At 31.8% G+C, this 27,448-nt stretch overlaps 2 protein-coding genes across 2 annotated transcripts in view; one reads left to right on the top strand and one right to left on the bottom strand.

Annotated features, from left to right (window-relative positions):
- Positions 1-773: 773 nt before the first annotated feature.
- LOC107440152 (uncharacterized) lies at positions 774-15,094 on the top strand. Its single transcript, XM_087151983.1, has 4 exons — positions 774-1,146; positions 7,355-7,583; positions 10,137-10,247; positions 13,184-15,094. The coding sequence occupies exons 1-4, from the start codon at positions 922-924 to the stop codon at positions 13,423-13,425; spliced, it is 807 nt and encodes a 268-aa protein (XP_087008109.1). The 5' UTR covers positions 774-921; the 3' UTR covers positions 13,426-15,094.
- Positions 15,095-16,729: 1,635 nt separating this feature from the next.
- The window catches only part of LOC122269575 (uncharacterized), a 34,208-nt gene continuing 23,489 nt past the window's right edge, over positions 16,730-27,448 (bottom strand). The window contains exon 3 of the mRNA XM_087151984.1: positions 16,730-17,294. Within this exon, the coding sequence (XP_087008110.1) occupies positions 17,126-17,294 (169 nt within the window). The 3' untranslated portion in view covers positions 16,730-17,125. The remainder of the gene's footprint in view (positions 17,295-27,448) is intronic.

Raw genomic sequence — 27,448 nt, forward strand, 5'->3', positions numbered from 1 at the left:
TTGTATTCTTAGAAAATGGGATGCTTCTAAATACACACAAAAATCAAGAATAGCAGAACAAAAAGCTAAAAATCAGGACAAAATATTTTTCATCAGAAATATCAGGACAACTACGAACCCTGGCATTGGAAAAGCTTCTTTTGGAAAATTTTAGTTTACACTTAGATTCTAGTTTCATAAGCTTGTTAAAATATTATAACTTTTTTTGTGTTCCTCTCCCTGAAAACTAAACGCATTCTACTAGCTTATGTCCTTATTAATTTTATTTTAAAGGAATCGTCTGCAGCATTTTTTAAATCAAGAATTAATTTAAATCACTACACTTTTTGCAAGGAGTTTTAACAGGACAATGAGACAATTTCCCCCCCCCTCCCCCACCAGAGTACGGTCTTGAGCTCAATAAATAAATTACTCTACTGTGTTGTTTAATAACGTAACGATAGCGATTAATAGCTGGGAACTTTTACATCTTCACAAAAAGAACAATACAAAACGTTTATTTAAATCTACATCTCTTTAAACCATCGATAATTTTAAAAGCTATTAAATCTCCATACTAGAAATAAAATCGCTTAATCTCTCTTTATTTTTAAGGAGAGAAAAAACAGGAAAAATCTTCCAATGAATAACAATTATTTCTCAATTTTCACTAAGCCAGAATATAAACCGGAGCTTCTAATAAACTCTTCGCCAGACTTCAATCGATTATTCTCTGTACCGACGAAAAACAAGCAGCGGTTTCCTCCAATACGCGTGGCAACGTACACTGCAGTCGGAGGGGGAGGATGGAGTGGAGGTGGGGGTAGTAGGTGACATGCGTACGCAGGACCGGTCGATCTCAGGGGAGAAAATACCACGTGACTCACTCCACACGTACTTCTAAGGACCGGCGCACACGTACAAAAGCGTACGTCTTTAGCAATGGATAGGAAAAGGCGAGCCGTTAAAAAAGAAATCTTTGACCCTTCTGATGATGATGGGGCCCGTGCCCCTAAACAGGCCGCAAGCCCCGCACAAGAGGCAACCAGAGCCCAAATAATAAGCTTAGAATCACAAATGAGTAAACTAAATAAGTTGAAAAATGATGGGAAAGTAGACGAAAAAGCAGACTTCCAAATACGATGTTTGGAGGAAGAATTGAAAAAGGTGACGTACTTTTTTTTTTGCTTTATATATTTCTCTCCTCTCTTTTGCATGGCACATTCTAGACTAGATTCGTGCATTGCGTATAGTGATGGGTTTGCAAATGAAGGAAGGAGTTTACATTGTTATTTCAGTTGCGTTCAACAAATAAGAGGAATTTAAAAATTACTTTTATACGTTTAGTGAGTGGTAATAAATTCTTCTACGAGCGTTCATTCTTTTTTATTTTTGGGTTGTTCTTTCCATTTTCCATTCTCTTTTATTTAACTTTTAAATGACAATAAAATTATGGTTAAATTATGTAACAGTAAATTTTTTTAGAAATGTACGAAAAATAGTATTAACTAAATTAGTATTAATTATATTATATAATTTTTAATTACAGTATCAGTATAATAGTATCATCTTTTTTTTTACATGTCTTCATTGAAAAAAATGTATAAAATGAATAATATACTTCGAAAGTAAAAAAAAATTCAGAAATATTAAAAAACCTCTAAACTGTTAGGTAAATTCACAAGCTTTAGTGCAAAATTTAATCATCCTTATTTTAAAATTTTAAAGGATAAGAGTTAAATTTTTTTTCTTCTCGAAATAATGTTTTAATTGTTGAACTGAAGTCCCCCCCCCCGCAAATCAAAATTTATAATGTATTTATGTTTATATGAATTTATCCTTAAATTTAAGAAAGCGTCTCTGTAAGTCTTTGAAATGAAGTCTTCAAGTTTAATATTTTTAGATAAATAAAAAGCTATCGATACAAGATTTATTTAACCCTCAACGCATCGTGGTCAGCGTTGTCCCCTTTCTTTTTTTTGGGGGGGAGGGGAGGAGACATGAAAACGCAAGAATTAGAATTTTTTTTCGAAATAATGTTTTAAGTGTAAAACTTTTTCCCCGCAAATCAAAATTTATATTGTATTTTTATTTGTATGAATGGGTTCTTAAATTTAAAAAAGCGCCATTCAAAGTCTTTGAAATAAAGTCTTTCAGTTTAATATTTTTAGATAAATAAAAAACTATTGATACAAGATTTTTGTTAACCCTCAACGGATGGCGGCCAACGTTGTTCCCTTTCTCTTTTTTTCCCGGGGGAGGGGACTCGTTATTCGGTACATTACTTATTTATTTATTTATTTTTTTGATTGCTGAAACTGAAATTGAATAAAATAAGCTCACCCATTCATTAAAAAAAAACAACATTAATTTAATTCATCAATATAAATTTTTCAACAAGTTCTAATCTATTTTTAAAATTTAAGAAATTCAGGCACATTTCGTCTGTTGCGAGAAGTTATAGGTTTTCTTTGCAGAAATTAATTTATATCATTACGAAATTAAATATTAATAAAAGTTATAAGTTATGATTACGAAATGGACCCAACAGGAAAAGGACAAGGCGATTTTTATGTCAAGGATCGTAATAATTGATGTACCGCGCGCAAAATAAAATAACGAACCACCCTGAATAATTTTTGATCTAATGATCGGATCTTCATGTTCTAGGACTCAATCTTAATGGTTTGAGGGGGTTATCTCAAATATGCTAATTAATTTGTGCAGACGATATCTTAAGTTACGAAATCAGACACAAAAACGTACTTTCTCTGAATAAACATAAGTTTTTTTTGACAGATTCGGATTTTAGACCCCCTAAATAGAGAGGGTAGCCGCAATCTGGGAAATATTAGAGAGCCTAGAGTAAAAGAGAGTGGACAAGGGAGAAACGATTCCTGATTGGTGGACAGAAAAACTTTACCGCCGGAGGCGAGAGTGGAAAATTCGCCGTTGGAATTACATGGAGTGAAAATTATCTGACTCAAAAAAATTATGTTCTGTATTAATAAATGCATGTAATAAGTTCATTACTTACTTTTTTTCAATAAGAAACTTCACAGTTACAGTAAATGTTAAAATTATGGCTGAAAATTTGGATAGTTGTTAGTTATTAGAATTTATCCTTATTATCACTTACTTGCGTGCAAATAAAGTTATGTTTATCTCATTGTAAAGAGAACAAGGTGATGAAATAACTAATGGTTAGATAAGAATAAATGTATTTACTTTTAATGCACATAATTTCTATCTAAATTACTTATAAATTTTAAGATTTGAGCATCTTCTTATCAAAACTTCAGAAGTGCAGAGTTTGGCGATATTACTTTGACATGTTGGCGCGTTACAATGTTCGCGTTACAAAGTAGCATTTGTTTACTTTTCGTTACCAACTGTATAAAATGCTAGTTTGTTTTAAATTTCAACTAATTATGGAAATTTTTGTTTACAATTTGTTGAAATAAACAATACCTTTTCAGGTGAATATGCGATAATTTTTTCCTGAAAAAGTAATAAATAATAATAAATTATATAATTTGTATTATTAATTATTATTTCTGAAATAAATGGCATAATCATTATTAATTTTTATATTTTATTTAAGGCATTTATTAAAAGCTGAAGTCTTTTCATTAGTCTTTTTTTTTTTTCATTGACGTTAATTTTTTAACAATTTCAGATGCTAGACAATGTTTCTTAAAAAATCTGTAATATCATGTGCTTTCCAATCTTAAAGTTTATATTATTGATACTTTAGTATATACTCTTAGAATAACAGAACCTTCAGAATAACACCAAATGAGCGAGTGGCGCCAATTTCGGTGTATCATCTGGCAACCCCTTTGGACAAAAATCTGACGGCAGCGCATGCGCTCTTGGATATTGTCATCACTCTTTTCAATACAGGCACTCTAGGAAATATGGACCCTATAGTTTGGTTAGGAGAGAGATCCAAAGTTTGGACCCCCTAGTGTTAATTTTATTTTTTGCTTATCTCGCCACATTTCAAAACTTTTTAAACAAATTGAAAAATCTTCGCACTCAATTATAAAATACGTTTATACAATGATAATCTTCGCTAATAAACTAATTAAATAAATTAATATCCATGCAAAAGAAATTTATAACTATTTACTATTTTTTATTATTTATAATATAAACAAATAAGAAAATTTTATTTAAATTATTCTCTTTTTTCATAGAATTATTTCGACTAGCATTTACAAAAAAACTGAATTTAAAATTTGAGTTTAGATTTATATCATCATCTTTTAAATGTTTTTGCTTAATAGGGTTATTTTTGCCGAATTTTTTTATTGTATTTTACTACTTATTGATTTATAAGAAAGTTGATACAAGGGTCTGGACGAGATCGGAGTTAGATATCGTCAGGTATTATTGAAAGTTTCAATTAAACTAATTTGTATTATTTTTACATTGGTCAATATTTTTGTTATCTAAACGAAATTTGTCGTCACTCGCGAAAATATCGTATTCGATAATTGGTGTTATCGATAATGTTTTATTTTATTTTGTAACCGGCATTGAACAGCCGATCCAATTCTGAGTTTACGACTATCAGTGTTCAATTCTTTAGCCTCGTAATTTTAAACCAATCCCAGAAGACACGGAAACTTCTGGATCAAGCATTGGGAGGAACTAACTCCCATTTGCGTTACGCGGAGAGGAAAACCTCCCTCGGTTAACCCGACGTCAAGGAGATTCTAACCCATAATTTGTCTGCCCCTGATATTGACATACGATAGGAGGATATTTTACTTCAGCGCTGTGGACGGTGCCGGGAGTAGAATTCGTATATCAACCAGCCTCCGCTGCCATTCGAACCTCGGTGACTCATTGAGAAGCGTATGCTTTATCCTCTTCTGATAATTATCTATTATAATATAATATCGATAGTGTTTTTATTTTATTTTATAACCGTCGTTGAACAACCGACCCAATTCCATGGGTTTACGACTACTAACGTTCAACTCCGTATCCTTGTAATTTTGAACCAATCCAGAAGACAAGGAAACTCCTGGATCAGTACCTCCAGAGGTATTGATTTGTTAGGGAAACATGGAGGACTTTGAGACTCGACAGATTTAACGTGCGTCAATCCCCATTTACTACACGGGGAGTCTTCGGCCGGCGAGGATCGAACCCACAACCTCTTGGACATGGGACTAGCGCCCTACCGACCAGGCTATCCCGGCCCCTCGATAGTGTTTGCGACTAATCGTATTCGATGTTTATCAATATCAAGTACAATCGCTATATTACCATGTCCTATAATTATCATTATCGTTTTAGATCGCAATCGTGTTCGCGATATACGGTCATCGATAATGAGCGAGATATTATCGTACATTTGTTTTAATCGTAAGAAATTGTATTCACGATATATTTCTAGGATACTTTTTTCAAATGTCGTTACCATGACGTCAAAATAGATTCTATATTTTACAGTAGATTAAAATATTCTTTAGTTCAGAAAAATTCCATTGAGATTTAAAAATTGGCGATTCATCGCGAGCAAATATGATAGCAAACAGAGGCTAGTCTGTATGATTGTTAGGAAATATTGAAAAAAACGATCGCAAGATTTTAATAAAAGTTAAACATTTTCACTAATACTTAGAAGTACAATTGTCTGAACTGAACTGTATAAATCAGCTGGGTACCTGAGGCCGTTTGCGGCCCTTTTCCCATTCCTCTTTAGCTTGAACTTTGTGTTGTTTCGATGAGGTAGGTGGTGGTATACAAATGAAGTAAAGGGTTATTCATGTGGATAGATGATCATTGAGTTCTGACTGTGTAGTTATATGCAGCTGGGTGATAAAAGCATAATGTAAAAAAAAAATAGTGCGTTGAGTCCCTCCGCGCGGAAGAAGTTAAACTTCGCAACCTGCGACGTTAATTGTAGAAGAATCAGCAGTCGTAGAAGGATCACTAGTTCTATTCAACGACTCTTTTTCCTGCTCCGCTCGCTTCCGTGCTCTGTAATCACGGTAATATTGTGCATTTTTCCCTCGTAAACCTCTTGAACCACTTGTGGTTGCCTCATCGTCTCGCCCTGGAAAATGTATTTGTATTAATAATGTGTGTGAATGTGTCATAATGTAATTTCAGAAGAGAAAACCTAACAATCAATTGATATTCGCAAGAGGCGTACCTTGACATAACCTTAAATCCGTCGCATTGTCCGTGGGATTGTTTTCACTCATTTTTTACAATTGTTATCCACTAAATTTGAAAATAAAAAATACTACCCTATTAAATTATCTGTGTATCAAAACAAACTAAAAAAATATTTATAGAAAAACAATACTTTTATTATTTTTATGCTAGTGAGAACCAAAACAATATGGAAATGAATGAGGGAAAACTGGATCCTACCACGTGATTTCCCGGCCAATAAAAATGTAGCGTTAAACGTTTAACGCAACCTTGTTGAAAGTCGCATAAGAAGTATCACCTCAAAAATATGAGAGATAACTTAAGCTGAGCTTGTATGGTGAAAATGAGGTTATGTGTATGGTATTGATTTCGGGAATATGATGAGCACAACTGTCTATCTATAGCATTTTTTTATACATATGTTTGAACTATTTAATCATAGCAGGGGTCTGTTACGAAGAAATTTGGGTCCGTTAACGGACCCTTCACAAAATATTTTAACTTAAAAACGGACCCTTCACAAAATAATTTATGTTTTAATCGGACCCTTCACAAATTTGTTTATCTTCATTATTGTTTTGTTGATCGAATAAACCCTTCCCAGGAAGGGGTGGGTGAAAGAAAGACAGATGTAAACGAACTAAATTTTGTTTTCGGCAGACGCTTCTTCCTTTATTCGTCCGAAATGAATATTCTGCCTTCAGCAGTATAGGCTAAATACCAAAAATTTGTATGTTGCATCGCTAATTTAGTAGCTGAATTTGCTGTTCATGTTTTAAAATGTAATCTTTTAAATTATAATTTTACAGTGTTGAGCATGATCTTGTATGTCTTTACAATTTAAAAACTCATTGAAAAAGTTTTTTTTTTTTTTGCAATAACGGACCCTATTTGCACAAATTCACAAAAACGGACCCTGGTTGAAAGAATGTGACTTAACTTTTATTTTATATTCACAAATTACGAGTAATTTTTTCACAGTTTTACAAAAACGGACCTTTCACAAAATGTCTGGACAGACCCCTGCATAGTGATAAACAGAGCAGTTCTTTTGGACAATATAGGCCTATACATTAAAACATAACAGTGGCTTTTATTGTCTTCCACCACAGTACGAGTTAGCACTTATAAAACTTTATCTGATTTTTTAAAAAAAAAAAATATTAATATGTTTGTGATTTTTTGATAATTTTAGGCTCAGTCAAAATTGAGAAGGCTCTTGAACGAGGCTGAGCGTCAAAGAAGACGAAGAGAGAGACTGAGGGGTGGAGGACTGATCAAAAACAATTCTCGTCATCAGTCCACAGATGACGGTGTCATGTCTGCTCTCAAGTCATGCAACAGATTTCAAGATTTTGTCAAAGAACTCAACTGTCTGGGATATAACCTCACTCCCAGTAATGAAAATGGAGAAATAGATCTAGGTATGGCTTGTGAAATATCCGTTGCTGACGAAACGTAATTGTTTGTTAAACACTAAGCTGGAGTAATGTATTATAAACTGACTACTACATTCAACTAAAGGGCTTGGAGTAATATAATGATAAGTCACATTTTCAAATAGTTCAGGAAGGCTACGAGTTTTGCTCCTGGCTCGCACGGATCACGGTGGTGACGTAAAATATCCTCAATGGTTGACAGATCCTGGGTTAGAATCTCTTTGCCATCGGAATAAACAGGGGAGGTTTTTGTGGTTTTCCTCCCGATACAACGCAAATCTTGGTTATTTCTATCTAAAAGCTCTCCATGAAGGCTAGTTTGTCTTAATGCCTGATCCAGGAATACCCTTTGTCTTCTGGGTCGGGTTCAAAATTATAAGACCTCGAAGTTGAACATTGATAGCCGTATATATTGAGAATTGAGTATTTGGAAACAATATTAGGAACACTTTAGTGTAAAAATGTCGCCTTTGTAAAACGACATCCTATTTCAGTGATGTGATTCTTCCGCGGATTCGCGGATTTCCGCTTTTTTTCAGATTTTTCCGTTTTTCTCGCTAATTTCAGCGGAAAATATTTTTTGTACAAATTAAAATATTTTATGAGGAATTTAATTTTCCGCAGAGCGAAAGTATTGAAGTCCTCATTCCACCCTCTGAAGTTTCTCTCTAACAGGGTTGCCACTCCACAGGGAGAACAGGGAAAACCTGGAAAATACAGGGAATTTAAAAATCACCTAAAATAACAGGGAAAATGCAGAGAATTATGATTTTTTCTTTACAAACTGGGAAAATACAGGGAATTTTGTTTCTTATTTTTGTCTTCTAAAAAATGGTGACCACTTAAAGTGTAATCTATGGGATATTCAACCATGATATTTCAGCTATACTAAACTATTTCATTTACTATAGCATTATTTAAGTATATTCAGCTGTTTTTCCAGCAATTAAAACTAATAAATATAGTTAGCCCAATATAGCTCACACAAGAGCACAGTAATTGTTGTTTCCTCTTAATATATAGTGCATAATATGTACAGGGAAAACACAGGGAATTTTTTTTCCAGATTTGAGTGGCAACTCTGTCTAAGTTCAATGTCGTGATTCGTTTTTGCGGTTGTAATATCAAACATCGATTTTCGTATTTATATGTGCTTTAAAAATTAGACATTGGGATTCGTATTCGCGCGATTTAAAAATTATGCATTGTGATTCGTATTTACGTGATCCAAAAATTACGCATCATGATTTGTATTTTCGCATTTTTAAATACTATATAGAGTTTCATATGTAACAATTATAAGATTTAAAAGCCTTATATCGGGATTCATATTCTCTAAATTTAAAATTATGCATGTGATTCATATTCATATATTCATACGATTTTAAAATTAATCATCGGGATTTATAATCACATGGCTTACAAGTTTAAAAATCGCACTTTTTTGTATATATATATATATATATATATATATATATATATATATATATATATATATATATATATATATATATATATATATATATATATATATATATATATATATATATATATATATATATATATATTCATTCTTGGATTTCCTCTTTTTTACTTTCTGACTACTCTCATCCCTGCTATTTATGAAATTTCCTGAAATCTATTAAACTATTAAATAAATAAATAATAAAATGAGTGATATTTTGTGACTTTTGATCATATTAGTTGAAGAGTAGACTGCTTATCTGCTTATATCGCTTTCGCTTTAAATAAACACTGTGCTTTGATTTTAGATTCAAATATATTTTTATAATTATTAATATTTTGTAATAAACTGAACTACAGCGGGTTTGACAAAATTATGGAACCATTTCTACACTAATTCTATGTAACTATCTCTCGTTAAGCAATCTTGGAAGATTTTACATGACAAAACTGTTGCCACTGTTTGAAACATCATGTTTGAAGCTTTTAGAAATGGTGTCACTTTGAGCCATGCAAAATTCGGATCGACCGAAATGAAACCAAGAATTAAATAACTTCTTCCTAACTTTAATACCAGCAATTTCTAAATTATTATTCAGAATTGTATTATTTGTATAAAAATGCTTTATTAATTGCAATGGTGTTGAAAAAAAAAAGCTTTTAACTTTCTTCGCTAATTTTGTTCGATCCAAATTTTGCATGGATAAACATAACACCATTACTGAGAAACATCAAGCATGATCTTTGAAATTATTCCAACAACGTTGCTAAGTAAAATGTTTCACAGCATTTGCTGCTTCACGAAAGGTTGTATAGAAGTATGGAAGTGTTTCTATAATTTTCTAAAACCCCTGTATCTTGTTTGTGCAAACTAAATTCGAATAATAAGACAACAATGCTTCCTTCCTTTTTTTGTAAAAAAGGATAACTTCTATTCAAAAAGACGCTTGGTTGATAAGCTAAGTTTGATTTTTATTGTATATAACTTTCGAAACATAGTCGTAAAATTATTATTAATAATCATAAAAACAATTATAAATAATTCCTAATTAAATTGAAGGTTAATATTTGCAGAAGAGAATCATCTGCCAGCAGTTGAAGTAGAGCTTATTGAAGGCGAAGAAGAATTCGCACCTCAGATTAAAACAGAATATTGTTCACCTTTGCCAGAAGTTTCTGTTGAGTGTAAGTAAAGAACTTTTATAACCTAACTTTATTTTTAATCGGTTCTCTAACCAATTTTTTCAGCTGAAAAAGAACTAGGAAAATCATATTTTCTAATTTAATTGTTGATGCCAACTATTAAAAAAAATACTATGCTTTTTGCAAAATATTTTATAGAGCTTTCAGAACTTTTGCTAATTTTGGCAACATTTTAAAAGCCTCATAGCGAGAGAGCAAAGTGGCGTTGCATATGAAATTTTAAATCAATTGTGTGGGTAGTGGTGTGGAAAATAAGTTCAAATGCATAAAAAAATAATACATTAAAACATAAATTTAGATACCACTAGAATACATTTTTCCAAAAAGCGTGGAAAGTTGGCAGCCCTGCATATATTAGATGGGGAAATTGAGATTTTAATTGAATGTCCACCAACGAATGTCCACCGAAGGCAGCCCTGTTGGAGCTGCCTTCGGTGGCAGGAGATGGGATTTAGACAATAATTCGAATTTTATTGTTGCTTCCGTCTTGATATATATAAGCTGTCAGTCCTAACTACTTGTAAAGCAATATAGGGCTAAATTATATTTAATTATTTAGAATGTATAGTTGCTAATGCAGAGGCGACTGTAAATGTATAAAGTGGAAAAAACTCACTTCACTTTTACTTATTTAAAGTATTCAACGTCTGTGACTTGCGTTTCAAGTCACTCATATTTAAAACAGAATTATACTTTGCATATTATATATCAATAGTGAACGGAAAATGTATGCTATAAAAAGTTTTTTGCATATTTTAATTTCTCTTAATAAAATTTATAATCTCAGCACTTTTTGTATTTTTAGTCGGCCGTGGCAAGCCTGGTAATGTGGTGTTTGACTAGAATCGAATGTTGCCCGAATCATAAAAAATAAACCTGTTAGCGCCCAGCTATATATTTAAAGGACAGCTTCTTTTCACAAAAACGTATACAGAAAGCTTCGAATTTGACAAAAGGTTTTAAAAATCATTATAGATATACAAACTAAAATTTGCAGGTTTTCGGTTAACTTAGCCAACTTTTTAAAAGGCTCAACACGGCTTAAATGTAACAAAGTGGTGTAACACATAAGTATTCGGATTATTTATATGAAGTAGTGAGTAAAAATCCTATAAATTGAATTAACTAAAACAAGAATCATACATTAAAAGACTACCACTCGAAAATATTCATTCGCTGTCTGGAACAAGTTGGCATTATGCATATTGGTCGGTCAATTCGTTTCCGTTTTGTCGTTTGTCTGAATTAAAAGATTCTAATCCACCGCAATTTATTAATTGTTTAGATTTCTATGTTTAGATAAAGAACAATAAAGAGCTGACACTTTTTGAAATGAAATGTGGGCTAACGATAGAAAATATCCACTTATTTTAATAACATATATTATGCCACTTTTTTCATAAAGGCACTTTTTGTATCACTTCTACATTAAAAGTCGGGATAAAATGGGTTAAGTTGAACTTTATATCTTTTTGCGGGTGAACTCGAAACAAAACTTTGTAAACGGCCAATTAAAACAAAATATATTCTTACAAGATTAAACAAATCGTGTAGGCATTTTCTACAAAGCTAGCGTTTTCTCGAGATTATAATTGTTTGCAATATTAACGAAAAACAGAGATATTCAAGGAAGTTGGCTAAAATATTATAGTCAATGTTCCCAAACAGTAAAAATCATTAGCTGAATAATTTTAGTAAAATTATTTATGCAGGGGATGCATAATAATGATAATAGCATACCCCAACTGCAACAAGAATTTTTACTGAGGTAGCAAAGATTACGCAGCGATATTTTAATTTAATAAATTGGATTTAAAAGAAATTTGATCATTGCAATCTAAAAATAGTTGGAGCACGTGCGTAAAACCACAATGCAAAAGGTGCTTTTAATATATATTAGATGTACCGTTTTTAGGTCGATTCGATATTTTCGTTACATGTTTGAATATATATGCATGCTCTTTTGCGCCATATGAACTAGTCTCTTTAATCTAAGCTAGAACTTTACCATTGACTTAAAGGTAAAGGATACTCAACCACTTTCTTTAATAAAATAATTTTTGCATTATTGTAAAATTAGAAGTGATCTTTCGCGGACAGAACTTTCTGGTAGACTTAGTAATTATTATCCCGCTTTTCTTATTAAATTTTTGGGAAAAAAAAAGAAACTACAAAAATTATCCCATTTTTTTTTTTAAAAATTCCGTTACAAAGAACTTAAACAAAACTCAACATTTTCTAACGTTGGGTAACCAGAACTACAAATCTACAAAAAGATTAAAAATCACTTGAAATCTAAAACTATTTGCAGTTTTTTCTACTTCGGAAAAAAAAACTGCATTAATCGTCCAATTTTTATAATCATCATTTATAATAATCATCCTGCAAGAAGTTAAAAAGGGCCAGAATTTTATATCGAAAATGTTTTAACCCTTTCAATACGGCGAAAAATCAGCAGGGGTGAAAGCGAGACGGAAAAGAGGAAAGGCTGACAGTGAAACATTTTCAGTTATAGCTAGTTTTGGGGAGGAGTTTACTTATTATTTTTTTAAATTTTTCAACAATATCTACTTTATCTTGGAAAAGAAGCAGTTTTATATATATGCCAGAATTATAAAAGAAATCTTGATAGTTACAGATATTTCATATTTTTCGAAAAAAAATGCTGGAATGAAATGTTTTACGTACCAGGTTTTTCTCTTTTCCGTCTTGCTATATAAGGGCTTTCACCCATGGACTGGGTCAGCACATGTCCCGTCCGGTGCGAAAGGGTTAAACGACACATCAAGCCATGGATATAGCTTTCTGCTGTCCATAAAAATCCGATTATTACATCAACAGTTATTAAGTTACATCAACAGTGTAACTTTATTTTGACGACTGTATACATTGGTATGTATTGTTTCTTTTTTCAACAGCTCTCAATGAAGACACGAAAGAACAAGAACCATGGCGTGGGGAATCTTATAGACAATGGTACGAGCGTCAGACAGAACTGCAGCAAAGATGGGAAGAGAATTTCATGAGGGAGCAAATGGAATTAACCAGATCTATGCTCGAATCCGTCACATCAACGTTCCTTCAAGGTGTTCAACAAATAGTAAACAATCTTCACTCCGGAAGACGATTTCCGCCATTGATTCCTGATCCGCCCATGTGAAATTTTTTTTGGTAAAATATTTAATTCTCATTGAGATTGAAAACATTTAAGTCAGGAATATTCAAAGCATGTTCTTTTTTGAATGAACATCGTGAGTACGAGTTTTATAAGCCTACAAAACTTGCACTTCATATATATTCGAGAAATTATCATCTTTTTTCCTAAAGAAAAGCATATGGAACATTTCTAATGCTTTCAGGATATAACCAACGAATTTCTTGAGAGAAAAAAAAAGCCACACCAACGTTTCTTCAATGTATTCAAAAGATATTGAGCAATCTTACATAAAAGAATATTTCATTTAATTCCTGATCTACCTATGAGAATTTTAAAGATCTCTCAATGTTATCAAAAACATTTAAATCAAGATTAATCAAAACATTTTTGAAGTGAAACTTCTAATGCGACTTCCAACAAGGTTGCATTAAACGTTTAACGCTACCATGGAGGGGGTATGAAAGCACTGTTGCGTTAAACGCTCAACGCTCCTGGGGAGGGGGAATAGAAAGAGACAGAGCGAGAGTGAATGCGTGGCATTCGAACGCATGCGCGTAGAAAATGATAATTGGGTATACTATCGCCTACGTCACAGGTTGTGTTATTCCTACTAAATTTACCCAGTGAACGGCATTTTCTGCGAGCCTGACTTCAAGCCACCAATAAACAAACGAAGTGTTCGATCTTTTAAGTAGCTGCTCGCCAGATTATACTGTAATATAAAGAAAAGTTCGTTTTGTAATAATTGATTTTGTTGTTTCATCTAAGTAAGTTAATGTTTTTAGTAAACATATTTAAAACTCAGTTTATTAATTAAATTAAAAGTTTTTTTTTTTCTCTTTTGACAGAATAAGACATCAAACCAATTAATCTTAACAGACAACATTCTATAGAATCCATATTTTTAAAAAAATCAATGTTTTCAAATCAAATTTAATTAACGCATGTAAAATATTAAACAACAACCACTATCTTCCATTCATTTAGCATTGCACGATAGTAAATGTTATTCCTACTAAAATTTTCGAAGTGGAGGTAGTTGTTTTTTTTTAATATTATACCCAATTAAAAGATGCGATCAAATGTGAATTGTAAGCAATGTTAATTAAGTTTGTCTTAAAAAAAACAATATGATTTCACTAAAAATCAATTTCTACCCCTTCCATTTTCATGTTACGAAGTTTCACTTCTTCCGCGCGGCGGGACTCCACGCACTATTTTTTTTTTTTTTTTTAATAATTATCACGAGCATATAATGGTAAGAGTTTCATAAACCTTCAAAACTTATACTTTTTATGCTTTCAAGATATAATAATCCGCGTTTTTCTTGAAGAAATGTCACATTAACGTTTCCTTAGTGTGTTCAACAGATATTGAGCAGTCTTCGAAATTTAAAATAGATTTGCTCCATGTATCTATGTAGCATCCAGCAATGTGGATTTTAATGATATCCAGTTCTTGTTATGTTTGAAAACAGAAAGTCACGAATATGCAAAAATTTTATTTTGAATGAATGAATATCACGAGTAAAGTCACGAGTTTTATAAACTTTCAAAACTCACTCAACTTATTGGTGTGTAATTCATTGAAGATTCCAAGTGAAGGAACTTTGAGAAATTCATACCTCACTGTGTATCAAGTTTCTGTGATAATAAATTAATATTTGCCATGATTTAAGTTCTTGTTATATTTTCTTTATTCAGTATGTTTAAATAATGTCAGTAAGTATGGAATGAGGCAAAAGGGTCAAAGCATTTGTTCAGTTATTTGCAATTTTTTTCTTCGTTTTTAAGAAATAATATGAATTTTTAATATTTTTGGTTGGAATTACTGTTTTCAATGTTGTTGTCGCTTGCCATTAAGGAAAGGAGGTGCGGTTCTTCTTGTTTTCTAGTGGCACCTGCTATAACCATGAATTCGACTTCTACCACACACATACGTCTCGACCCATTTATAAGGCTGGCTCATTCATACATCCATTCATTCACAGATCGTCCTGAACCAAAGAACGATCAAACTCCAATTCAGTCCCCCAAAGTTATGATTTGTTATGGGAACATGGAGGAATTTGTGATCCTACAGATTTAACGTTCACCTTTCGCCGTTTGCTACACTTCTTCCATATTTTCTGTAAAATTTCAAAGAAGAAAAAAGTAGCAGTGCAGAGATTTTATTCTTAAGATTTGATATGCAAAAACTAAGTAGTGCGATCCACTACACTTAATTTGGAATGTAAATATTTATATTTGGGTCTACAGTCAACGTGCTATGCTTTTTTCCAAGCTAAAGTAGTAGATAACAGAAAAAAATATCCACTTTTCTTCCCTGTAGGCGTTTTTTTTATACATAGACCACTTTTTCGTGTTTAGACATTAATGAGTTTAAAAAGTGACAGTACAAACTTGATTATATCAAGTGCATATTTCTCTATCTCTTACCTACCGCATTGCCGTTAAAAAAGGATATAAAAAAATACTGCATTGACTTCAGATCCAAATATTTTTATATATATTATCGCCGACCGGCCTGATTAGGGGGCAGGGAACTGCCCTTGCATCAGAAAGGTTCTGGGTTCGAATCCCGGACAAGGCATGGACATGGGTGTTTCTTTCTCTCTGTGTGTTCTATGTCCTTTCTCCTTTGTGTGTGTGAATGTAACCCGCCCTATAAACGGGTTTGTGGCTGAGTGAATGGTGTGGCAGAAGTCGAACTCTTGGCCATAGATGGCGCCACTGAAAAATAAGAACAATCGCACCCCCTCTGCCTAAACAGGCATACGACGAAAAAAATCCTAATATATATATATATATACATATATATATATATATATATATATATATATATATATATATATATATATATATATATATATATATATATATATATATATATGTGTGTGTGTGTGTGTGTGTGTAATCTATATTTTTAATATATTATGGCAGACAGAACTATGCTATTTCTGCAAAATAATTCCTAATGATTAAACATTTGTGTTATCACTTTTTTCTTCTTTCGGTTACCACAAATAGGTTGCCACAAATGGTTAAGGCTAAGTAACTCAAAATAAACAAAAATGGAGTTGACCCACAATTCATACAAAACTTTCATTTGGAGTTTTTTTTCTTTTTTTCCATGACTGAATTCTCACTGGAAAATCTAAATTAAAGAAAGAATGTTTTCCCATGGAATTTTTACAATTTGTGCGTAATAAAAAAATAGTAACAGAAAAGAGAGATGAATAAAAACATAAATACATTTATATCAGGACTATTATGCATTATTTCTATCAAAAAAGATATATCAAAAATCAGGCTCCAAAAAACTTTATTGAATTTGCTCTTCTCTTGCTTGCTTTGGCCTCACTTTTCATTACACAGTTGGTGACATTCATAAAATTTTGAAGAGAATACAAAAATAACTATATGTAATTTAATTTGAATCACTTTGGACAATAAATTTACATATTTATAATAGAAACAGGTGCTCAAAATAATTGAATTTTTCATTCTAACTTCATACATATAATATGATTGCTGTGACAATTGCACTTTACGATAATCTTTATTTGAAAAAAAAATGGGAAGCTAATTTAATTTTCGAATTTATTAACTTTGAATAAATTAAATGCTCTCATTCCAATAAATAACAGCGATATAAAGGTATACAAAATAGATCGTTTAATTTGAAGCACTTGTTATAACTTTTAAACAGAAAACTGCACAAGATGAGATTTGATAATTCCAGTTTGATTGCATTCGAACTCGTATTGAGGTTTGAAAATAGAGAACAATGCTTTTACTAAATCATCATCTGCATTTCCACAATAGATTCTGGTCTTTAGAACAAGGCATTCTCCTAATGCAGACATTAATCTAAAAGAAAAAAGAAAACTTTAAAGCAACTCATTTGATCTTTGTTTCTCAAATATTAAGCTTTTACACTCCGTTGTCACCTCTGAGTAGGCATCGAAAGTTAACATTCTAAAACTTTAACATTTTTATATCTTAATAATTAATATCCACATTATTTTATAAATTTTAAAAATTATCTATATTATATAAAACGCTAATACGTACGTATGTATGTATCAATAAAACCGATGATATTTCTTTTCTCGCGCTGGCAACAGTTTTCATTTTTAATTGATTGGATTCGGCGCGCAAGAGCACGTAGTGAGCAACCAGATAACAATAACCAGAGTGAGCATTATCAGGTTGTTCAATTCAGATTCATGCACTAAAAACATGACAATATTTAATTTAAACTCAATTAGGAATTGAAGTGAGAAGGCTTTAAAAGGCCGCTGTTGAATTGATATTTTTCTACTGGGAGCTACCTAAACGTCTAAAAAACGTTTAAGTGTTTGTATTGAATGCATTGAATTTTTTTCATATTTCGCGTTTATTTATGCATTGAATTTTCATGCTTTAAAATGCAGAATATTAGTGAAGCAATATTTGATAATTTATTTTGCTAATATGTTTCTTATTTAGCTAATGTTTTGATTTTTTCACCATGTACAATCTAAATAGCTAATATATTTTTTTAAAAGCCAATAAGAACATTGGTAGAATTCTTCTACATAAGTACAATACTGTGTCTTTGATGATAAAATACTATGTCTTTGATGATAATATATTATGTCTTTGTGCGAGAACATTGTGTTAATTGGCGAGCGAGCGCAGCGAGCCATGGTTCACGGCGTGAACCACATAGGATTGTGTAGCAATTCTCGGGGGTTGGCGAGCGTGAGCGAGCAGGGGCGGAGCCTCCTAGTTCAAAGATATTTTACTACTCAACGAGACAATGAAGTTTAAATAATTTAGTGTTTGCGATAGTTCAAACAGCATATTAACACGTTCACGCGGGGGTGACCCACCGGTGGGTCACGCTAGATTGTCTCATCTTGGCAGCGCACCGGAGTAAAAACTGGTGACAATAAATTTCATTTTTTAGCTTTTTCCCGGGAATAATAAAAATCCATAACTACCATTTGTTTTTAACGGATGCAATTTTTATATTGAATTGCTTCTTCGCCGTGATAAATAGATAAAATAGATTAACTCCTCCCGAATATCATCTAATATTGAAATAGTTCTTCGACCAGTATTATCTCTTTTCCCGTACCGGTATTTTCGCTTTTCCTGGCGTGAACGTGTTAATGTACTTGGAGTGCAAAAGGTTATTCATTGTTAACTCATTTAGGGCTGTCAACCTTAGAGTAGGAATAGGGACAATTACTCCTCTAAGCTGTCAAAAGCAAAGAAGCCAACTTGCTTCGCTTTGTAGAAAATGTTATTCTGATGGTAGCGAACTTTATGTTTTAGTGAATTAGTTTTGAAAATTTGATTGCAAGTTACTTCATTCACCGTTAAAAATAAAGAATTCGAAATCAATATAAAATTCAATTTTGCTCGTTATGAATCTGTAAACGATGGCAAAAATAGCTTACTTTCTGCTATTTGTAGTTTATAAAAGAACTTTTTCAGAAAGCGGAGTATCCCTGCATCTAATACGCTTTTTGCTAAATATTTCATTGAGTTGTAGACAATCAAAAACTAAAGCTCTCAGCTTTTGATTAATTTTGCCCACATTTTAAAATTATGTAGGTAGAAAGTGGCTTTTTGTATGTACTTTTGAATCATTCATTTGTAGAAGTGTGAATAAAACTTTAAACTCAAATTTACAAAACAAAAGATAATAATTTCATGTTGGTAGGTAAGTACTTGATTCACGTTGTACTAGAGGCCACTGGCGACTGCACAATAGGCCATTGGTGACGGCTCGGAAACATCCCTGAGGATGATCCGAAGACATGCCATCGCAAATTTGATCCTCTGCAAAGGGCGTGGCCCCTTGCTTTGGCAGCCCGACGACCTGCGAGCGAAGTCGAGCACTCTGCGGTGGAACAGTCTTAACGAGGACCGATACCGCATACCCTCGGTTTCTTTGTAGGCTGGTCGTAGCTAATGATGCTTAACTTCGGTGTTCTTCCGGGAACCGTGTCTTTGCGATCAGTCTTCTGCGGGACCCACATTTTCAGAGTTGCCACTGGCGACTATGTAAAAAGTGGTAACTAATAAAATTAAAAAATTTATTTTTTAATTTTTATTTTTAAAAAGAGCTTAAAATTAGCAACTTCTTCTAGATTATTGTTTACTGTTTACAGTGAACGTGATGAACGTTTTTGCTTTAACTATGAATAATTTGAAATGTAAGTCCTAGTGGCAGTTACGGCGCAATAATAAAATCGATAGTAAATAAAAAGAAATGAATTGAGTTTCTAGAACAATTAGAGTCGCCTTTGGCATCTCTATATTTCAAATGTAAAATCTGCAACAGCTAGTAGAAATTTTTCCACAAAGCGTAGAAAGTTAGCATCTCTGCACATTTCACACAACTGGTCGTTGGGAAAATTTTTGAAGTGAAACTTCTAATGCGACTTCCAACAACGTTGCGTTAAACGTTTAACGCTAGCATGGCAACGAGCCGCATATGATCCTTGCAGGAGATTTTAATGTGAATTTCTCGTTACCTGAAGCAGAAACATTAGGTAGGAATGATCTAACAACCAAAGGGGGAACTACCATTGATGCAGTTTTTGCAAGAAATATTGAAAATATAAAACTAAAACATTTCGTATCTTACTTTAGTTTTCATAATCCCGCTGTAAATGCTATAGATTTGGATATTTCTCCACTCGAAAATGATAATTAAAAGATGCTTCAATTGTGAATTGTAAGCAATGTTAATAAAGTTTGTCTTAAGGAATCAATATGATTTCACTAAAAATCAATTTCTACCCCTTCCTATTTTCATTTCCACATTACGAAGTTTCACTTCTTCCGCGCGGAGGGAATCCACGCACTATTTTTTTTTTCTTAGTGAAAGAAACATTTATGTAATAATATATTGCTCTTGATTTCATACATTTGAGGAGTTTGCGAATATTTTTTTTCCAGTGGTAATCAAGTAAACAGAAATAGTGAAAACAAATAGATTCTTTATTAAACTTTTATCATGGTGTAAGAATGTGATCTAATGGCTAATTGACCTTTTATATACCTCTTGTAAACTATATATATAACGCAATAAAGAGGCAGAAAAGAATAAAAGAAAAGAGAGATTAACGAAGAAGAGTATTAATGAGTTTTATTTACTGCTCATAAGCTGTAAACACATAGAACCCATAAAATAAGTTTCGAATACAAAGAAAACATGGAAAAAAATATATATAATCCAAGGTAACTAAAGAACAAATAAAACGTGCTTCTGTAATTCAGTAAGAGCGCGTCATAACTAATGGTAAAGTTGTTAGGAAAATATTTTAAATCATTTCTGAAAGTTGCTGTTAAATGAAACTACAAATGAATTCATATCTTGCCTTATGTATTACATTTTGTGGTTTTATTCTGTACTTTCTTGAATTTTTGTTTTCTGTTTTTTGCAACATATTAAGTCAAATTTAATATATCTAAAGTAGCTCTAAACGTCAATGTGGAGAAAAGTCTCAGTTTAGTAATAATAATAAGCGTTTGTCGTCTAATTTTACATATTTTAAAACTTACCCCAATGTTACGTTATCTGAGCTCATAAAAATTTGCAATAACTGAGAATAATGTAGTGATTTTGATAATTTTCGTCGAGATTGAAAAATGTCGCCAAATTGGCTAATTTTAAAAAAGTTTAACAACTTTTAAAACATTTAAGTTATTTGTACGTTCTTAAGCCACTATAATTCTTCACGCCAAGATGATGCATATATTTCCAAATCATCGCTTTGCTTCAAGTGTGGGCTACTTAAACTGTGTCAATTTTATTTTCATTGGCGACGTTATCTTCAAAAAAACTATGCTGCATCTGCAAAAAAGTTGTAAAACAAGCATCAATTTGTAATCAGCACACCAAGCCTGCATATCAGGGCGGGATAGCCTGGTCGGTAGGGCGCTGGGCCCAAGTCCAAGAGTTCGAATCCCGCCGGCTGAAGACGTAAGTTAGTGTAGTAAAGTGTAGAAGAAATGTAGTAAAGTAACTAATGCACGTTAAATCTGTCGAGTCGCAAAAGTCCTCCATGTTCCCATAACAAATCAATAGCTCTGGGGGTACTGGATTGGAGATCGATCGCTCTCTGATTCAGGTCAAAATTACGATCTGTGGATGAATGAATGAATGTATGAATGGATCCGCCCTATAAACGGGTGTGACGTATGGTGTGGCAGAAGTCGAATTCTTGGCCATAGATTGCGCCACTGGAAAACAAGAACAATCGCACCCCACCTGCCTAAAAAGGCATACATCAACACAGTGTCACCCATCCCCCCAAGCTCTTGGGCGCATTAATCCGCCCCCCCCAAAAAAAATTGCTAACTTCACCCTTCCATGTTAGCTTGTTCGAAACGGTGCTACTTTGCTTGCATTCTACTCATAATTAGGACTGGGCGATATTAGAAATTATATATCGTGATATATCGTCAGTTTTGCATCGCGATATAGCGATGTATCGCGATATAGTATTTTTGAATTTCATTTACTTTAAGGCACAGAAAGTCAGATTTCTATCAAGACTTAATACGCATATTGATTTAAATCAATTTATAAATTTGAAAATATATATGTTTTGCTAAAGAAAGATATTAAATAAATTGACTAAGATGTACAAATCTTACTTAAAATATTTATTGAAAAAATGTGTGTAGATACAGAATGAAATATTTGCACTTCTTTATCGTTTATAAGGTATAAGCAGTCTTAATTTAAGTTAACCCCTAAAACACCCTTAATGAAAAAAAATATTGTTATTAAACAAAAGCTGATTTTAAAATTTCAAAATATATTTTAATTAAAATAAAAGTTAGATTGACTAAAAGCCGAAGTTTAAAATTAAAAATGTTCGAATTTTAAACTAAAAAGTAAACATAAGATTTGTAATAATTTCTTAAAATTTTCGTTCTCTGAAAGATTTCTCAGTTTAAAAATAAAAAGGGAATTTTATAAAGATATCTAGCTGAAATTATTGAAAGAAAATTTAAAAAATTAAAAAAAAAGTTTGTTAAGAAATTCATTATACACTTAAAACAAAGTGTTAAAAATATTTTTTTTTTTTTAAAAGAAACTTTTTTTAACAAATCAATATTTGCTTGTACTATTATGCGTAAATAATTACAGAATTATTAAGTTCGATCGTAATGTTCAAATTCTTAATGAAGAAGTAAACACAAGTTTTGTTATATTTTCTAAAAATGATCACGCAAATAACAAAAGATTTCTTAGTTTAAAAATAAAAAAATAAATAAAAGTGAAATTTATCAATATATTTACCTAACAGCATAGGAACAAAAGTTTTGTCAGAAAATAAATAAAAAACTTACCTAATTAATGAAGAAACTTTTCTTTATAAATTCTTTTCAATAATAGATTGCGTTCAGAACAAGGTTACGACGGCGATCACGAAGTTAATCCCATTGAAAATAATCTACAAGAAACGATTTCAAATCGCGAAGGTGCGAAAACGAACATGTGATATAACGATATAAGGTCTCAAAAGTGATTCTGATTCTACCGCTCATCAGTCAAGGCCGTCTCAACATAACGAAACAATATCGTCTTCCACAGCGCGAGTTGGCATCGGAACGTAAGAGAAAGTCCTTGCGTGTATCGCTATATCGCTATATCGTTAAATCGTTTTCTTCACTCGACGGCTTAAATCAGATTTCTGATGCATCGCTTGGAATGAAAGTTGCTGTATCGGTTTGCCGATATAGGCGTTAAATCGATATGTCGCGATATATCGATTTATAGCCCAGTCCTACTCATAATACGACAAATGCAGACCTTGATCCTGATTGTGAATGCTGAAAAAATGTTTAAAGTAAAAATAAATAAATTAAAAAAGACGGCACAAAAAATAATTGAAAATGGGCTGACTGAAACTAATTACAATAAATGTACTGTTACACCTGTAGTCAAGTTATGTATGCCTGAAAATGGTCAGTTGCTTCTTTTATATATGTACTTAAAAAAAAATTCTCTCGTCTAAATTCCCCCCCCCCAAACTATTCGTTTTATTCAGTGTAAAAATCCCCCCCCCCCAAGCTTTAAGTGGGCGCATCATCGTGCACCCACCTTGCCCCCTGACGGGGGCCCCTGCATCAACAACAACAAGCCTGCATATCAAATAAGACTGCATGTGCACATATTTCTACCCGTAGAGGGGCAAAAACTAAATATGAAAATTATTATTTTATTGTAAAATCTTTTAAAGAGTGCGGAATTTTGAATTCTGTCGATGGGGTGAAAACTATTTTTTGTGGGACACAGCAGATGAGGATGAAGTGGAATTCATTGCGAAATTGGATTCCTGTGACGATTCTGATAACGTTATTGAATCTGTCGCAGATGATGTTTTAGAATCTTAAATTTGTAGCTTTATGGCATGCTTTAAAAATTTTCACTGTGTTATATTTTTTAAAATACCCTTGAATTAAGTATCCTAACTTTTCTTATTCTTAATTTTTTTTACTGAATGTAATTTAAAGTATTGTTTTAAGAAAACCTTAACAATGTCGATTCCGCGCCAGAGCTATACGAAATCCTTCCTAACAGTTTGTGCCAATAAAACAAATAATCTTTATTGTCATACTTTACTTTATTGTCTTCACTTTACTGTCATCCAACTTTATTACTTTATTGGTACTTTACTGTCATCCAACTACTTTACTTTACTTTATTGTCATCCAACTGTTTTTGCAGAAAATATATTTAACCCTATGTTTATTGACAGTAACCTAACGTTTATTGAACAACCTAACAGTAACCCAATGTTTATTGACAGTAACCTAACGTTTATTGAACAACCCAACAGTAACCCAATGTTTATTGACAGTAACCTAACGTTTATTGAACAACCTAACAGTAACCCAATGTTTATTGACAGTAACCTAACGTTTATTAAATAACCCAACAGTAACCCAATGTTTATTGACAGTAACCTAACGTTTATTGAACAACCTAACAGTAACCCAATGTTTATTGACAGTAACCTAACGTTTATTGAATAACCCAACAGTAACCCAATGTTTATTGACAGTAACCTAACGTTTATTGAATAACCCAACAGTTACCCAATGTTTATTGACAGTAACCTAACGTTTATTGAACAACCCAACAGTAACCCAATGTTTATTGACAGTAACCTAACGTTTATTGAACAACCAAACAGTAACCCAATGTTTATTGACAGTAACCTAACGTTTATTGAACAACCTAAGAGTAACCCAATGTTTATTGAAAGAAACTTATTGGTAACTTTAAAAACTAAATTGGTTGCTAAATTGAGAAAATTCAACTTTGTTTCATCTTTATCGATAACCACTTTTCAGTAATAGGTATTACGTAATCACCTGTACTCGACTAGCACTAAACGTGTTAATATGTCAAAAAATAACCTCTCAAAGCTGATTGAGATAGCTCTGAGGTAGATTTCTAACATCCTCCAAACAACCTCAAGTGTAAATAAAACAACTTCATGATCAATTTCTTGATTATTAACTTTTGAAGGTTGATTTTCATGGTTGTTTCTGCAGTCAACTTCAAATAAACCTCAAAACAACCTAAATGCCTGAAAAAAAACCTCAAATGTACCTCAAAAACACCTTAAAGTTTTGTATTGATGAAGGAAAATACAAAAATTTTTATGATGAATGCAAAATGAACTGTACAGTCCGCAAAAAAAAAAACGAATCACCCTGAATAACTTTCGTTCTAATGATCGGATTTTCACGAACTAAGTGTCAATCTTAATGGTTTCTGGGGGTGACCTCAAATATGCTTATTAATTAGTGCTAACTATTAATTAAGTTACGAAATCAGACACAAAAACGTACTTTCTCTGAATAAACATGCATTTTTTTTTACATATTTGGATTTCTTATCTTCTAAATATAGGGGGTAGCCGCAATCTGGGAAATGTGGTCCCCATAGTTTGGTCAGGAGAGCGATTCAAAGTTCGTACCCCTTAATGTTAATTTCGCTTTTTGCGTTTTCAGTCATATTTTCAAAATTAATGAAGCAATTCAAAAAAAATTGCACCCACTCATAAAACTCATTTACCCAAAGATAATTTCATGCAAAAAATAATTTTTAATTATTATTTATTATTTTTTATTATTTAATTAAAGTGAGGATGAAAAAATATTGAATTATAAGGTATGAATATTTTTATACCATATTAATCTACATATTTTTCAATTGAAAAATCTAAAGTTTCAACTGTTTTTATTTATTAGAAGCTGAGAAAAATTAAAATTAATTATTTTTAAAAAAATAATTTGGCGACAATAAAGAAATAACTAATTGGGGCGATTAATATTAAAATGTGATAAACTTGGGAGGAACTTGACTTCGCGCGCGTAGCGTGAAATTTCATTCATATTTTTTTCGCTAATAATCGTTTGCTAATCTTTTTATTTTTATTTCTTTCACACTATAAAATACGATGTTTCTTTTTTAGACATTTACTAATTTATTTGCAATTTAGTAAAGAATTTTGAATAAAAAATACTTTATTCAACAAATGCCTAGTTTTAAAAAAGCGTGCTTCTGATAGAATACACCAGATTGTGCTTATTTAATGTGATTATTTTTTATTTTTTTATTTTGTTTTTCAATAACTGATACAATTTTAATAATATACATACGTATGCATAGATTTGGAATAATATATTTATCAATTTCTTGAATATATATTTTATAAATATTAATAAAAATACGTAGTCAACATTTTTAAACATCTCTCACAACATCGCAAATTTCTCAACATCTTATAGGGTAAACTAAACAATGAAGGAACACTTAAGCTTAGCTTGCCTTTAAAAAAAATTCATAAAAATTTCAAAATTTGTAATTTTAGCTAAATGATGGTGTCGACATATTTGTTATTAAATGCAAATTATGTAAAAAAAAGTTAGATAACTTACATAATAATGTTTTATGCTTTTGGTGGTTTAAATAATAAGTAGTAAGATGACCAAGTGAAGGAACAGTTCTTACCAGTGCATAAACACTAAATTTTCCAGAGAATGAACACTTAATTTTGAGAATGTTTGATGCTCGTTAGGAATCCATAGGCCACACAAATGTCTAAAAACAAGATTTTTCTTGGAATTACGACATATAACCATAGTTAATGAGGAAAATATTACTGTTTTTACAGTCATGGAATGGAAAGTAAAATATGTTTGAATACATAATTTTAAAAAAATGTTTTTCATTTTTTTCTCACAGTTTAATAGTCCGTTCTAAATTATGAATGTTTATCATTGTGTAATCCGATGATGCTTTTATTATTATTATAATTCGATCATTTTTTTTGTTTACTCTTTTCCCCATATTTTTTAAGCTTTTTTTTAAAGCTTTTTAAGTAATTTTTTTCTCTTCGTCATGAGTAATTTATTTATTTTTCTTTTGATTTAACCTTCCTCCTTTTTCCAAATTTTTGGCCAATGTAAATGTATCTTCGAAATTTCTTTTGATTTTCCAGTTCCATTTCCAGAATTCCTCACTGGATAATAAATGAGAAAAAGGAGTTTCGAAGTTTGAGTAAAACCCATCTCTCATTGACTTATATCTAGTAGTTACTTATGAAACCAATTGTTTTTACAACTAACAATGCCTCAAGAGGACTTATCTCAAAATCAGTTTTCAAGATACTTTCATTATTAATGTTAGTTGTCTCAGCTTCAGAGCCGAAATTTGATTATACAATTGTTCTTTTTGAAATAAATTCTTCAATATTGAGAAAAGCACAGGCTATTGGATATTTGGGAGATTAAACTTTTCTGTCAATGTTCCTTTAAAAATTTGCAACATAACTTGTGAGATTTCCTTCTCAAGCTTCTGAAGAAATAGCGCATCGTTACTCTCGAAGCATGTGTTTTGTTGATAAGTTGTCTTGCTCATTAACTCTTGGTGTCTGTTTTGCATGCATTTGTTACAGTCAACGTTTTCTAAATCGAATGAAAAAATATCG

Source organism: Parasteatoda tepidariorum, chromosome 9 (assembly GCF_982258835.1).
Source record: "Parasteatoda tepidariorum strain Cologne lab strain chromosome 9, Ptep-v5.0, whole genome shotgun sequence".
NCBI lineage: Eukaryota > Metazoa > Arthropoda > Arachnida > Araneae > Theridiidae > Parasteatoda > Parasteatoda tepidariorum.

Bases quoted from the DNA above. Each gene is read 5' to 3' on its own strand.
- LOC107440152 (XM_087151983.1), top strand. From the start codon at position 922: ATGGATAGGAAAAGGCGAGCCGTTAAAAAAGAAATCTTTGACCCTTCT. The intron at 1,147-7,354 runs GTGACGTACTTT...TGATAATTTTAG, and splicing joins TGGAGGAAGAATTGAAAAAG to GCTCAGTCAAAATTGAGAAG. The intron at 10,248-13,183 runs GTAAGTAAAGAA...TTTTTTCAACAG, and splicing joins GCCAGAAGTTTCTGTTGAGT to CTCTCAATGAAGACACGAAA.